At 42.6% G+C, this 14,162-nt stretch overlaps 1 protein-coding gene across 7 annotated transcripts in view; it reads left to right on the top strand.

Moving 5' to 3' along the window:
• Positions 1–2,054, top strand: part of LOC147017406 (myelin transcription factor 1-like) — a 177,387-nt gene extending 175,333 nt beyond the window's left edge. For all 7 annotated transcript variants that reach the window (XM_085847033.1, XM_085847032.1, XM_085847031.1 and 4 more), the window contains 4 exons: positions 48–139; positions 313–416; positions 834–977; positions 1,739–2,054. In XM_085847033.1, coding sequence (XP_085703159.1) covers positions 48–139; positions 313–416; positions 834–977; positions 1,739–1,879 — 481 coding nt within the window. In that variant the 3' untranslated portion in view covers positions 1,880–2,054. The remainder of the gene's footprint in view (positions 1–47; positions 140–312; positions 417–833; positions 978–1,738) is intronic.
• Positions 2,055–14,162: the final 12,108 nt, after the last annotated feature.

The following is a 14,162-nucleotide window of genomic DNA, read 5'->3' as shown; positions in this document are numbered from 1 at the left end:
TTTACGCGTTGAATAGGTCAATTATATCACAGTGCTGTTTCCCTTAGCTTGTCTGGCTGTCCTCGAGCCACCACAGCCATGAAGAGGGCCAAGCTCTCCAGTGAAGAAATGCTCACCATTAAGCTACGTGCCACCAATGGTGAGTCCACTTTCCTTCCTTCACCTCACCCTGTTTTTATAGTTTCCAACCTGTGTCACAGCACATTAGACAGGCCCAACTACTCTGTGGAAGACCACAGCAACACCTCTAAACTTCCTTCCACAGCATGGTGTACCAGACCTTATACCATGACTTTCCTCCTGCTTCTCCAGGCGTGGAGAATGATGAGGAGATGCAGCAACTTGATGAGGAGATAAAGGAGCTCAGTAAATCTAACTCCATGATGGAATCAGACATGATACACCTAAAGACACAGGTTTGTTTGGTAAAAGTCAACATTCTTGGCCTTCGAGGTGCCCTGAAAGTGACTGCTTGTTTTACTTTATTGCTGTTGAACTCTGGCATGTCACCATGGCCGGTATTCAAGTGTCACCGTCGGCTGCATATGCAGATGTCACTTCTGATTGTTGATGTGAATACTGCTGTCGTTTTCGATGTTCGTATGAATGCAGCGGCTTTTCGAGATGCTCGCCATTAGTCACATTTATTCTTTGAAAATGTCATCACTTTTTAATTTGGCATTCAAACACGACACCACAGCTACTGACTGACTTGAGCGCTGAAGTGACCTGTTTGAATTGTTTTGGCAAAAAACTATTTTCCACTTTCCACATAGTGTGTCTCCAGCATTCATGTAATAAATGACCCAGTGGCATCTACGTGCACGGTGCAGATCACCAGCATGGAGAGCAGCCTGCAAAACATGGAGCAGGAGAACAGGCTAATCGAAGAGCAAAATGGATCACTCATACGTGAGCTGCGTACTCTTAGCCAGGCACTCATCCGCAGTCTCGCCCATGTGCAGCTTCCACACATGGTAAGGCCTGGACCGTCCTGCCCTCCATGTCACAATGAAGTAACACCTGAAAAAAATGGTCCTCTTGCAAGAGTTGTCATCTTTAACCTTACCTATCTTCAAGCATACTGTAGATATCCACACCTAGTAATATAATGTAGTCGTGCTGATATTTTTTGGAAGAAAGATCATGGCATTCTGGAATCTGCGTATGGTCGTATGGTCATTGGACGCAGCGACGTGCTGCTCTAGCGCCTGCTCCCATACCTGACCTGACCTTATGGTCGTAAGGGCTTATTGAAGCTGAATTGTCAAACCTTTGCCCAAAATTATATAACAAGCTTGATGTTGACTTTGACAGCACATTCTTGTTTTTGTTGTACAGGGTGGCTTGAAAGTTGCGATATCCTCCCCAGTAAAGCATTTGTTCTTAAACTATTTTAATATACAGGTTTTATTGTGCAATACTTACAATAATTAATCAATCATTGTATCTGTACACACTCCATCATTCTCCTTGCACACTGAATTCATTGTAAATTCTCTTAGACAGGAGGGGAATGGAGGGAGGGAGGTGTGAGAAATTTAGCAGGGGAAAAGCGACTACCAGGCCACCCTGTACATTGATGTTTTAAAAAGAGAATAATACTAACTTACATTCATTCATGCCTCGAGATGGTTATACGAGTGCGGTAATTGATCCAATTGAATGCGGAACTTGAAATTACAGATTTCATTTGTACTCATTTGTTTTTCTTGCCAACCTGTAATCTGGTTTCCAGGGACCAATCAGTGAGCAGAATCTTGAAGCATATGTGAGTGAGCTTACAGACATGTACTCGAGCAATGACCGGCCCCGCAGCCCAGAGCAGGCAAGGCTCCTGGACTCGATCCGCCAAGCGGTGCAGGGAATACAAGTGTGAAAGTACTGCAGCAACTGCTGTTCTACTTGCTGGTGGTTCTGCTGATCACAATGTCCAAAACTAGCTTCACCTCTTCTTCTGGTTTCCTCTATTTTCTTCTCTCTCTCTTTTCTTTCTCTCTCTCTCTCTCTCTCTCTCTCTCTCTCTCTCTCTCTCTCTCTCTCTCTCTCTCTCTCTCTCTCTCTCTCTCTCTCTCTGGTACTCAAGATGGTCGTCAAGGGGTGTCGTCACGTGACAAGCAGAATCCAAAAACAGACAACAGTGTGCTGATGTCTCCATGATGAAATAACTATGATGGACAAGACCAAGCACAGCAGGAGAACGGTTACTTATGCTCAACCACCAAACCAACTGGACTTCCTATAACCGACACATTTTCCTGTGTACACAATCCAGGAGCCAACTGCATCAGAAGGAGAGAAGAACCTGTAATTAGTTTGTCCTGCCGTGCCTCGGAATTTTCACAAAAAGACGCAAACACCACCAACCATCGACCCTTGCATCCAAACAAGATCAATTTTCACGTCCTTTTTTTAAACGACCTTCCATTATAAGATGATAGCGTTAACAATTCCCCCCCTCCAGGTTTTTGGTTGTCAATTGAACTTACAGTGACTGGCCATGGACATTCCCCTCTTCTGCATCGGTCTGTCGTTTCGGGCAAACTATGCAGATCTAATGCACCATTTCGGTGTCATTTGCACCAGGGTAACGCGAAGAAGACACTTGTACATTGGTGCATTGTAATTACAACCCACTGGGCCCTGGGTTCTTCATGTGAAGGTCTTGCCGGACTAAGACCACCAAAGGAAGCGCTGCAGGCAGGCTGTACAAAAGTCTAAGGCTTACCCTTGTGTGTCACACTGGGTCAAACCCAGAAAAGAATCGAATTGTTTGTCTTATTTATTTATTATCTTTATTCAAGGACAGAATGTCAACCACAGGAGCGTTAGAAACGCAAGCAGGCAGGGTTGTGTATATAACAAGTGGAATGTTTCTTTGTTTTTGTGTTTCTTTTGCCATACACTGGAAACGGATGTCGCTTATTTATAAATTATTTATTTCTGATGACAAAGTAATAAGATTTTAATTAGAGTTGATGGTTTTAAACATTATTTATTGTACTTGAGGGGTTCTTCTTGTTTTTTACAATATTATAGTGCACATATCAGCAGGTGTTTGATGACATGGTGTCGCACGTGTACCTTTGCTTTTTACGCCGAATACGCATCAAACATTCATGAACACATAAGCCATACTGCATGCTGAACTGGGAATTAAAATGCCGTCTCAAGAAACACAATTTGCCTTTTTTCCTGTGAGAAATGCATTCGTTTTTGACCGTCGCTCACACGAATCACAGACTATTTATGATTGACCTCGAGTCTTGCAGTTAGCCTTTGAGGGGGAAAGTGGACCTATCAAATTGTCACATGGCTCTCTTCCACCAAAGATTCTCATGCTTTTTGGAGGAGATCCATCCATCCATTGGGACCATGCTCTGTGCAGAGCGTTGGTGCTGCCTAAGCAGTCTCCTTGGCTGCAATCCTGGACGGGTCGCCACTCCAACACAGGATACCAGCATGATGGCACTCATTTTGCCGACCTCAGGAGGATGACAGGCAGTCAACCCCACCTGGTAATAATTCAACAGCTGAGTGGGTTTTGAACTCAGGATCCCAGGATCCCAAGCCCACCACCCTAGCCATTAAGCCAACACCAGGCATGGAGGAGATACAATCAAGGGAAAAGCTCTCCAATGCTAGTTATACTTTGCTATACTTACAGTGGAATTATCCAAAGGGAAGATTTCATTTTCTGTTTTTTCAAGTAGACTTGTTCAGGACCTACATTGATACAAAGTGAATTCAATTCAGGTCTCAAGGGCTCAGTAAGAGAGGATAATGGAAAAATCAGTTCAAAGAAAAGATGTCTGGGTAATAAAGAACATATAAGGCACGTCCCAACCTGTGGCTCGGTGTCCTGCTCATTTTCCTCCAACTCGTAACAAACATGGGAAGCTTTTCATAAAAGGAAGCAAATGCTCATCCTGCTAACTCAACCTCGACAGTGGAAATGGACTGTCTGAATTTGTAATATTCAGAATCTTTGAGGATATTGATAAGAGCTCCATAGAATTAACCTCTCCTTGCTGAAAAAAAAAAAACCACAACAATTCGCATTTGCTTTCTCATTGACTGTGCTATGGTATCAGTATGGATTAAATCTTCACATTGCTGAGCCATTTTGAACCAGATTACTGTTCTACTTCAGAAATGTCCACAATTACTGGGTAGTTGTATAGATTCGACATGGGTGAGCCCCTTTTTCATCGATGCAAAATTGAGGCTCATTGAAGAACGAGATGACGGAGGGTAAAAAAAGGCAACGGACTGACGGTGGGGCCTCATTTTTACCCCACAAGCAGGGGAAATTAATGAGCAGCAGAGAGAGAGGAGGAGAGGGAGCACAATCACTCCATCTCATTCTTCCTTCCAATCTCATTCTTCCCTCCAAGTCTTCAAGACAGCTGTTCACCACCATTTCAGATCATCCCCTATCCAAAACCATGAACTTTTCTACCCCGTGAACCCTCACCCCAAGTCCCACTTACATCCAAATTTCTAGTTTTTCCTTCCTGAGAGTTTCCTTCTGTATACATCTTGTCCACCCCATGAATTCTCCCCTATCCCCTATTTCTCCCCACCCCTATTGTTTGTCCAAATCTCCCTCGATTTTGTCCTTCAATCCTGCTATTGGTGTTTCCCCCCTCTTTCTACTGTTCTTTTGTTATGTTGCGTCCGGATCCATTCAGTATCCCAGCTCTTCCATGAGCCTTGGCTCTGTACATAAAACAAGGAGCTGATACTCCAGGTCTCCTGCCTTTTGGGTGGTTTGATGAGTAGATTTGTGTGATATGAAAGCTTCATCTTGAACGGTTTTTGAAATATCGCATACATAAACCAAGTTAACGAGATGGTTGCCCTGGCAACAGAATTCAGCTCATAACTGCTGTGATCTAATCAGGTTGAGATAATGTCATAATATGAAAGTGAAATGTTCAATGGTTTTTGAAATATCACGTACACAAAAGCACATGGACAGATGATCCGTCGGGTGATTGGACCAAGTTCATTTTAATGTCCATCATCTCCGACCTTGGCGGAGGGGCGGGGAACCCCCAAAAAACTGCAAGGAAGAGGGTTGGCTTACTTCGGGTTAATGGAAGAAGAAAAGTTCACAGGTAAGGATGGGGGATGGCATGAGATGTCAGTGCACCTCCTGCTTTTGAAGCCCTCAGGAAGGCATTTCCACACCTGGGAGAAAACCTGCTTGCAATGTGACAGCAACCATTATTCTACCTTACCCTTATCATCATTACTCTGCTCTTTTGTTTTGAGCCAGGAGTTAAGCCAATATCGTTCTGATCGCTGAAATTGTCAAATTTTCAGTGAACCTTAGTTATCCACATGAACGAATCCGTTGAGTCATCAATGCTATGTGCAAATGAAATGTGGAAGGGCCAGAAAATACATTTTCTTGGAACATTCAACAGAAGTTTACCTTCCAGTACAACCAATCGCCAACTTCATCGATGGAGTTTTTTTAGTTGAACCAGCCAACACCAAAACTACATCGACATCAACCATCCCTCCAGTGTTTCTTCAGCTACTGAAACAACAGTTTGGTCAAAACAACAGTTGTCACCAAAACGTTTTTACACAACTAAGGGATTGAAAGCTTCCGAGGACATAAAAGCTGCGAGGCCTGAAGACTCATTATGGACTGGAAACACTTCGGCAGAATGAACTCACAAACAAGAGGCTTATTTCTCAAAATATTTTCCTGTTTATTAGCTTATCTGGAATTTACTTTTCAGATAAGGTGTTGTCATCGTGCACTGTCGGTCCATTCATCTGCTTTTTCGACTTCCCTCACCAAACCACTGGGTTTGGCAGCACCATTCCTCTCGTGACTGGTAACAGGAATTGCAACTCTCGTTTCAGTCATATGACTTTCAGTCGGTCAAAATGGCGAACCTGGTAAATTGTTGGTTCGCGGGCGCCAGCAGTGACCACTATTTTCGTTGTGTCTGTCTGTCTGTTTGTGACTCTCTCCAGAGCATAGCTCCTTGACGTTTGATGCGATCTTGATGAAACTTGGACACAAATTAGATATCATGGTCTAGTTGTGTCTTTTTGTATGAGGGGCGTCCCACGCCCCTTGTGGGCCCACTTGAACTTTTTATTTATTTTTATTTTTTTCTCGATTTTTTTAAACGCAATTTCATTTCCTAGAAGCTGTGCGTAATGTCCATAAGTACAACGTATCAAAAAATTCGATTTGATTTGGTCAATATTGACGGAAGAGATATGTTTTTATGTAGGGCTTCCTCAATAATGCCGGCGAACCATCTTCGCCTCCCGGCTTGTTTCTTCAAAAATCTTCTTCTCCAGACCACCAGTCAGAATACCACCAAATTTGGGTGACAACATTAGGACACAGTTCTAATGTTAAATTGCGGAGGCCACGCTGATCACGTGACTGGAAGTGTGTCAAAATGGTAGATACGCAAACTCCTTCCAAAATCTTCTTCTTCAGCCAACAAGTCAGAATGCTACCAAATCTGGGTTGCAACATTAGGCTATGGAAGGGATGTTAATTATATTGTGGAAGTCATGCGGATCATGTGAACAGAAGTGTGTCAAAATGACTGACTTAGTCAACTTTTGGGAAAATCCCATTAATTCCTTTAAAAATCTTCTCTTGACTCACCAATCAGAATGCTACCAAATTTGACTTACAATGTTAGGCCAGGGCACAGATAAGCTGCAGGTCCAGTGGTCCTAACGACAAAATTCTTGTTCATCAGACTCGGTGGTGTAATGGATAAAGTGTTCCATGAGAGTGTGGGAGGTTGGTGGTTCAAACCCTGTCTGAGTCAAACAAAGACCATAAAAATGTCACATGCTGCTTCCTTGCTTGTCTTTCAGTCTTTTAAAGGAGAAGGGCATGGACAATCCCCATAGGTTGGCATCCTTGGGAAGGAGGAAATTCAACCTTAGGAAATACCCTGCTGAGTGTGGTGAGGAAGGTGGCACCACAACAGTGGTGCCACTGGTACCCAGAGTGTCCTGGGGGAAGTGACAGCACTTCCCCCAAGTAAGTGACTATGTTGGTCTCAACTGACAATCCCTTGTTGTGTCTCGAGTATTTGTTTGTGTCCATGTGTGTGGCAGCTCTACTATGAGCGTTACTTATATCCTGTAAAATAAAAAAATAAAAAAGTCATTGACCACTATCAAACAAGAAGTGCTATTTGGCAACGACTCTGGGGTTTTTTTTCAAAAACGCAACTAACACGTTATCAAAACAGAACAGCATTTCTGTCTGTCTGTGAAAGCGAGACCAACTGTGAGCCATTTCAGGAGAACTAGTACATTACCCATAGGGTGATTGCATCAATAGCACCCCCTACAGGGGAGCTTATGTAACTGTTTAGTCAGCAGAACCTTGAATTAAAGGAATACACACACACACACACACACACACACACACACACACACACACACACACACACACACACACACACACACACACACACCCCTGTGGCCAATTACATTTTTAGTTTGAGTAAACTTCTGACAACTTTCTGACAACTCCTCAATTCACCCCCCCCCCCCACAATCCTTCCACTGAGAGTCCTCCCCTCACCCCAAAGCCTCAACATCCTCCTCCCAACTCTGTCCCATCTTTGCCCCCTCCCCTTCCATCCCAAGTTCTCCCCTGCCAACCCTAAGGCATCAATCTGTTCCCCACTTAATACCTCTAAACCCTTCCCGACAACTGCTCAAACCGCCCCCTCCCACCCACTGAAGGTCCTCAACCTTTTCCCCCAAAACCTCAACCTCCCCTTTCCAAATCTGTCCCATCTTTACTCCCCACTCCCATCTTCACCTTCCTCCTGCTCATAAAAGCAAACGGACATCCCCCCCCCCCATTGAAATAATGGAATATTTAACACTTTCCACTCCCCATCATTCGATCACCAACTTTACAGAAACCCCATTGCATCACAGTCGCCCACTCAACTCACAATTTTAAGAGAAAATAGTTGGAAATAACAGCAAGGAGCTGTGTAACCGACACAGTAAGACTGCTTCTTGAGAGACTGCCACATCATTATTTGGGTGGTGTATAAACAACAGAATGCTGCTTTGATCGCTGAGGCCCGTCTTCATAAGGCTCTTGATGCCTTTTGGCTCAAAATCCTTTTAACTGTCGCTTTGGTCATTTTACACTGAAGGGAAAACTGATAGGGAGGGAATGGTGATCTTTGACTTTGCATAGCAGTCAGCACCAACATGGCGGCCCAGGTACAGAAATTGTGGGCGGAGTCAGACAAACCGACCAATGGGTGGAACGTAGATGGAGGGACGCACGCACGCACACCTTTTGGAGTATAGAAGAAATTCCGATTAATGCAGAAGAGCCAAAAGAGTTTGAGGGACTGGAGATGCTTTTTCTTTTTTTGTGTACAATGCCGAGGCTCATATCAGAGCAACCACACAGAATGTATATCAAAGGGAGCAAGAGAGGGAAGGACAAAACAGTTGGGAGCAGAGACAGACAATCTGTGGAAGGGAGAGGGATCAGATCAGGTTTACCCTGTGTGCCACAGGGTAAACAAGATGGACACCACAGGGACTTTCAGGAAGGAAAACAGGGAATTGGAAGGAGGTGGGGTTGCGGTGGATTAGCAGGGGTAGAAAAGATCATGGTTTTGGATGGGGAAAGATAAGAGATTGTGGTGAACAACTGTTTTGAAGACCTGGAGGGAAGAGTGGGATTGAAGAGAGTGTGGGAGTTTGTTCCAAAGGTGGGGAAAAGAGGAAGGAAAGAGTTGTTGTGGGCCAGTGATTTCTTTCTCTTTTGAGTGCAGCCTTATGGCTGCTAATTGCATCATTGGTTAGGGACACAGTGATGCCGCTGATGCAGTGTCCCTATTACCAGTACAATGGTATTCATTTTTTCTACCTAAGAATTGAATCCTAAGATTGACAGGCTGAGTCAACCCCACCCGGTATTAATTCAGTGGCCAACGGGTTCGAACTCAGGAACCTAGGATCCCAAGTCAGCCCACCTAAGCCACCCTAATCCCAAGTCAGCCACCCTAATCCCAAGTCAGCCCACCTTAGCCAACCTAATCCCAAGTCAGCCCACCTAAGCTACCCTAATCCCAAGTCAGCCCACCAAAGCCACCCTAATCCCAAGTCAGCCCACCTTAGCCACCCTAATCCCAAGTCAGCCCACCTAAGCCACCCTAACCCAGGACCCTAGGATCCCAAGTCAGCCCACCTAAGCCACCACCAGGCAGCCAGTGATGTTATGTGCAAATGAGCAAAATAAACTGTTACTTCTTATTAATCGAACATTGACCACTCCACTCGATGTGGTATGTTAAAACAAAGATGAAAGGAAAACTAGATGTCCGTTCAAATATTTATTCAATTCAGAGTTGGAGTACATAACCCCCTGTTTAGGGGGTCTGTGCCATGCCCGAGGCTTAGAAGCGAATCTGCCGGGGAGAAACCGTGACTCGAGAAGGTCCTTGATCACGTGGTTCACTTTTACCTTGACACAGTGACTGGAGGGTTCGTGATCACGTGTGTCCCATGTGAAGTACTCGTACCTCGTTATTATTTTATTTTCATAAACATAACACTGAAAAACAAGGGATTTCCGAAGGTATGACATATTTCTGTTGTTATTATTCGATGTCCATATGTACGGTTATACGATATTGATGCAAATGTATGGTGGCCCCGCCCCCATCAGGCTGATTGACAGTCCTACAGTTCCGCCCACTCCTCCTCCAGTCCCGCCCAGCTCAGAAATATACCGTTTGAAATGTTTTTTATTATTGTTATGATGACGAACGAGAAGAATTCCCGGGTTTGACCGGTCACGTGTTCTTACCTCCGCCACCGAAGGTGAAGGAGGTGATGTTTTCACACCTCTCTGTCTATTTGTTTGTGTGCAGGATATCTCATAAAGTTGTGGACGGATCCGGATGAAACTTGGTGGACACGTTGGGTGTGTCACAAGGAAGAATTGATTCGATTTTGGTGAAGATGGGGAATGACCTGAGGATTAAGCACAAGAAAATTCATGATTCCAGCTTCAAGGGTTAATGCTGCAGATTGTTTTTTCGCTAAAATACCCCCACATTTAGAGGTTTTTCGGCCGTTGCTAGGCAACGGAGGGGTCCATAGACACGGTTCTTTCTCACACGTAACTAGGACATACCATGAACCTACCATACCAGTTTTATGTATATCTGACTCATAGTCTCTGAGATACAACGAACTTCGTTTTTTTATTGTTTTCGACCAGGGTTCATTCAAAGTCTATCTTCTCCGACAGTTTTCAAATGATCCGGCTGGAAATTTTTGACAATATGGCTGAATGTCCTGCCCACAGTCTCTCGTGGCCCGATTTTTGATTTTCAAAAAAAATTATTTTTCAGATTTTTTTTGAAAATTTCAAAGGTCCGTTGCTCGGCAACAGATGGGTCCATGGCAACGGTTCTCATTTGCACACAACAAGGTCATGGTGTGAACCTACCAACCAACTTTCATCGAAATCGCCATTGTATTAACAGAGCACTGGACCGAACAGACATACATACAGACAAGCCGGTAGGCGGACATGGGTAGACGATCAAGTCAAATTTAGTCGTTTTTCCGCCATTATTAGCCAACATAAGCGTCCATAGCAAGGGTTCTTTCTCACACATAACTAGGACATACCATGAACCTACCATACCAGTTTCATGTATATCTGACTCATCGTCTCTGAGATATAACGAACTTCGTTTTTTTGTTTTTTTCGACCAGGGTTCATTCAAAGTCTATCTTCTCCGCCAGTTTTCATGGGAGCGGGCTGAATTTTTTTGTCAAGGAGGCTGAATGTGTTGCCCACAAATGGTCATCGTTTGATTTTTGATTTTCGAAAAAATAGATTTTTTAGGATTTTTCAAAAATTTCAAAGTCCCGTTGCTAGGCAACCAAAGGGGCACAATGAGGTCATAAACTGGTCCGACCACCCAAATTTCATCAAAATCAAACAAATGCAAGGGGGTCAAAAACCCCCGACAAACACACACACACACACGGACAGACCGACACCACGACCAACAAATAAGGGTAATAATAGAAGAAAAGAATAGAAAAAAAAAATCTCAAAACAATTTTTTTTCAGATTAATTTTTTCGACTTCATCGACTACCAAATATATATATATATATATATATATATATATATGTATATATATGTATATATATGTATATATATGTATATATATGTATATATATGTATATATATATATATGTATATATATGTATATATATGTATGTATATATATGTATATATATATATGTATATATATATATGTATATATATATATGTATATGTATATGTATATGTATATGTATATGTATATATATATGTATATATATATGTATATATATATGTATATATATATGTATATATATATGTATATATATATGTATATATATATATATATATATATTTATATATATATATATATATATATATATATATATATATATATATATATATATATATATATATATATATATATATATATATATATATATATTAGCCTGGTGTTGGCGCAGTGGTTAGGGCAGCGGCTTGGGATCCAAGAGGTCCTGAGTTCAAGCCCCGTTGGGCCACTGAATTAATACACCAGGGGGTTGACTCAGCCTGTCATCCTTCCGAGGTCGGCGAAATGAGTACCAGTATACTGGGCCGGTGTATACCCCGGTTAAAATAGGTGTACCTTATCCCTGTGTCGTAAGAGGCGACCAGGGTTGCGTCAGGAAGGGCATCCGGCGTAAAACATGTGCCAAATCACTATGCGGATCATACGGATGATCCGCTGTGGCGACCCCTCACGGGAGCAGCCGAAAGAAGAAGAAGAGAGAAGATATATATATATATATATATATATATATATATATATATATATATATGTATATATATATAGAATATATATATAGAATATGATAGATGGAGCAGATGGCGTGGGCATCCCAACAAAGAGAGTGCTGGCTCACTCTGATGATGAGGTCTGGCATTTGACAGAAACAATGACGCACTGAGATCTTCATCTCTCCCTCCCCTTTTTAGAAAATTCAAAATTATTGTTCTTTTTGCACCTTTTTTAGTCTTTAAGGGGATGCAAGGCGATTGCAACACCGAGTGTGTGTTTTTGGTTCACGAGTCAGAAAGTGACCACGAAATTAGTTATGGGTGTGTGTCTGTCTGCCTGTTGGGTAGTGGACTACCCACGTCGGCCTACCGGCTTGTCTGTTGGATAGTCGATGTGGTCGAAAAAAAAAAAATCTCAAAAAAAATTTTTTGAGTTTTTTTTTTCTACCCTTATTTGTTGGTCGTGGTGTCGGTCTGTCCGTGTGTGTGTTTGTCGGGGTTTTTTGGCCCCCTTGCAGTTGTTCGATTTGATGAAATTTGGGTGGTAGGACCAGTTTATGACCTCGTTGTGCCGCGTAGGTACTGGTTGCTAACACCCCTTTGGTTGCCTAGCAACGGGACTTTGAAATTTTTGAAAAATCCTAAAAAAAATTCTTTTTACGAAAATCAAAAATTAAACGATGATCGTTTGTGGGCAACACATTCAGCCTCCTTGACAAAAAAATTCAGCCCGCTCCCCTGAAAACTGGCGGAGAAGATAGACTTTGAATGAACCCTGGTCGAAAAAAACAAAAAAACGAAGTTCGTTATATCTCGGAGACTATGAGTCAGACATACATGAAACTGGTATCGTAGGTTCATGGTATGTCCAGGTTATGTGTGAGAAAGAACCGTTGCTATGGACGCTTTTTTTGGCTAGTAACAGCTGAAACACGGCTAAATTCGAATTGATCGACTACCCATGTCTCCGTACCGGCTTGTCTGTCTGTCTGTCTGTCTGTCTGTCTGTCTGTATGTATATCTGTTTGGTCCAGTGCTCCGTTAATACAATGGCGATTTCGATGAAACTTGGTTGGTAGGTTCACACCATGACCTAGTTGTGTGCAAATGAGAACCGTTGCTTTGGACCCATCCGTTGCCGAGCAACGGACCTTTGAAATTTTCAAAAAAATCTCAAAAATTAATTTTTTCCAAAATCAAAAATCGGGCCACGAGCGACTGTGGGCAGTATATTCAGCCATATTGTCAAAAATTTCCAGCCGGATCCAATGAAAACTGTCGGAGAAGATAGACTTTGAATGAACCCTGGTCGAAAACAATAAAAAAAACGAAGTTCGTAATATCTCGGAGACTATGAGTCAGATATATATAAAACTAGTATTGTAGGTTCATGATATTTACTAGTTATGTGAGAGAAAGAACCATTGCTGTGGACCCCTCCATTGCCTAGCAACGGCCAAAAAACCTCTAAATGTGGCGGTATTTTAACGAAAAAACAATCTGCAGCATTAACCCTTGAAGCTCGAATCATGAATTTTCTTGTGCTTAATCCTCAGGTCATTCCCCATCGAACGGGCCCATCGCGTCAGGTTCTGTTGGGTAGTGGACTACCCACGTCCACCTACCGGCTTGTCTGTAGGGTCGTCGATGTCGTCGAAAAAAAAAAAATCTCCAAAAAATTTTTTTTGAGATTTTTTTTTTCTACCCTTATCAGTTGGTCGTGGTGTCGGTCTGTCTGTGTGTGTTTGTCAGGGTTTTTGACCCCCTTGCAGTTGTTCAATAATGATGAAATTTGGGTGGTAGGACCAGTTTATGACCTCGTTGTGCCGTATAGGTACTGGTTCCCAACACCCCTTTGGTTGCCTCGAAATGGGACTTTGAAATATTTGAAAAATCCTAAAAAAATTATTTTTTCGAAAATCAAAAATCAAACGATGATCGTTTGTGGGCAACACATTCAGCCTCCTTGACAAAAAAAAATTCAGCCCGCTCCCATGAAAACTGGTGGAGAAGATAGAATTTGAATGAACCCTGGTCGAAAACAATAAAAAAACGAAGTTCGTTATATCTCAGAGACTATGAGTCAGACATACATGAAATTGGTATGTAAGGTTCATGGCATGCCCTAGTTATGTGCGAGAAGAACAGTTGTTATTGTCGCTTTTGTTGGTTAGTAACGGCTGAAAAATGACTAAATTCGACTTGATCGACTTCCCATGTCTGCCTTCCGGCTTGTCTGTCTGTTGGGTAGTCGATCTGGTCGG

This window comes from Eptatretus burgeri, chromosome 11 (genome assembly GCF_056783735.1).
Source record: "Eptatretus burgeri isolate ZD-2024b chromosome 11, Ebu_testis_v1, whole genome shotgun sequence".
In the NCBI taxonomy this organism is placed as follows: domain Eukaryota; kingdom Metazoa; phylum Chordata; class Myxini; order Myxiniformes; family Myxinidae; genus Eptatretus; species Eptatretus burgeri.
This window is presented reverse-complemented; position numbering and strand designations above follow the sequence as displayed.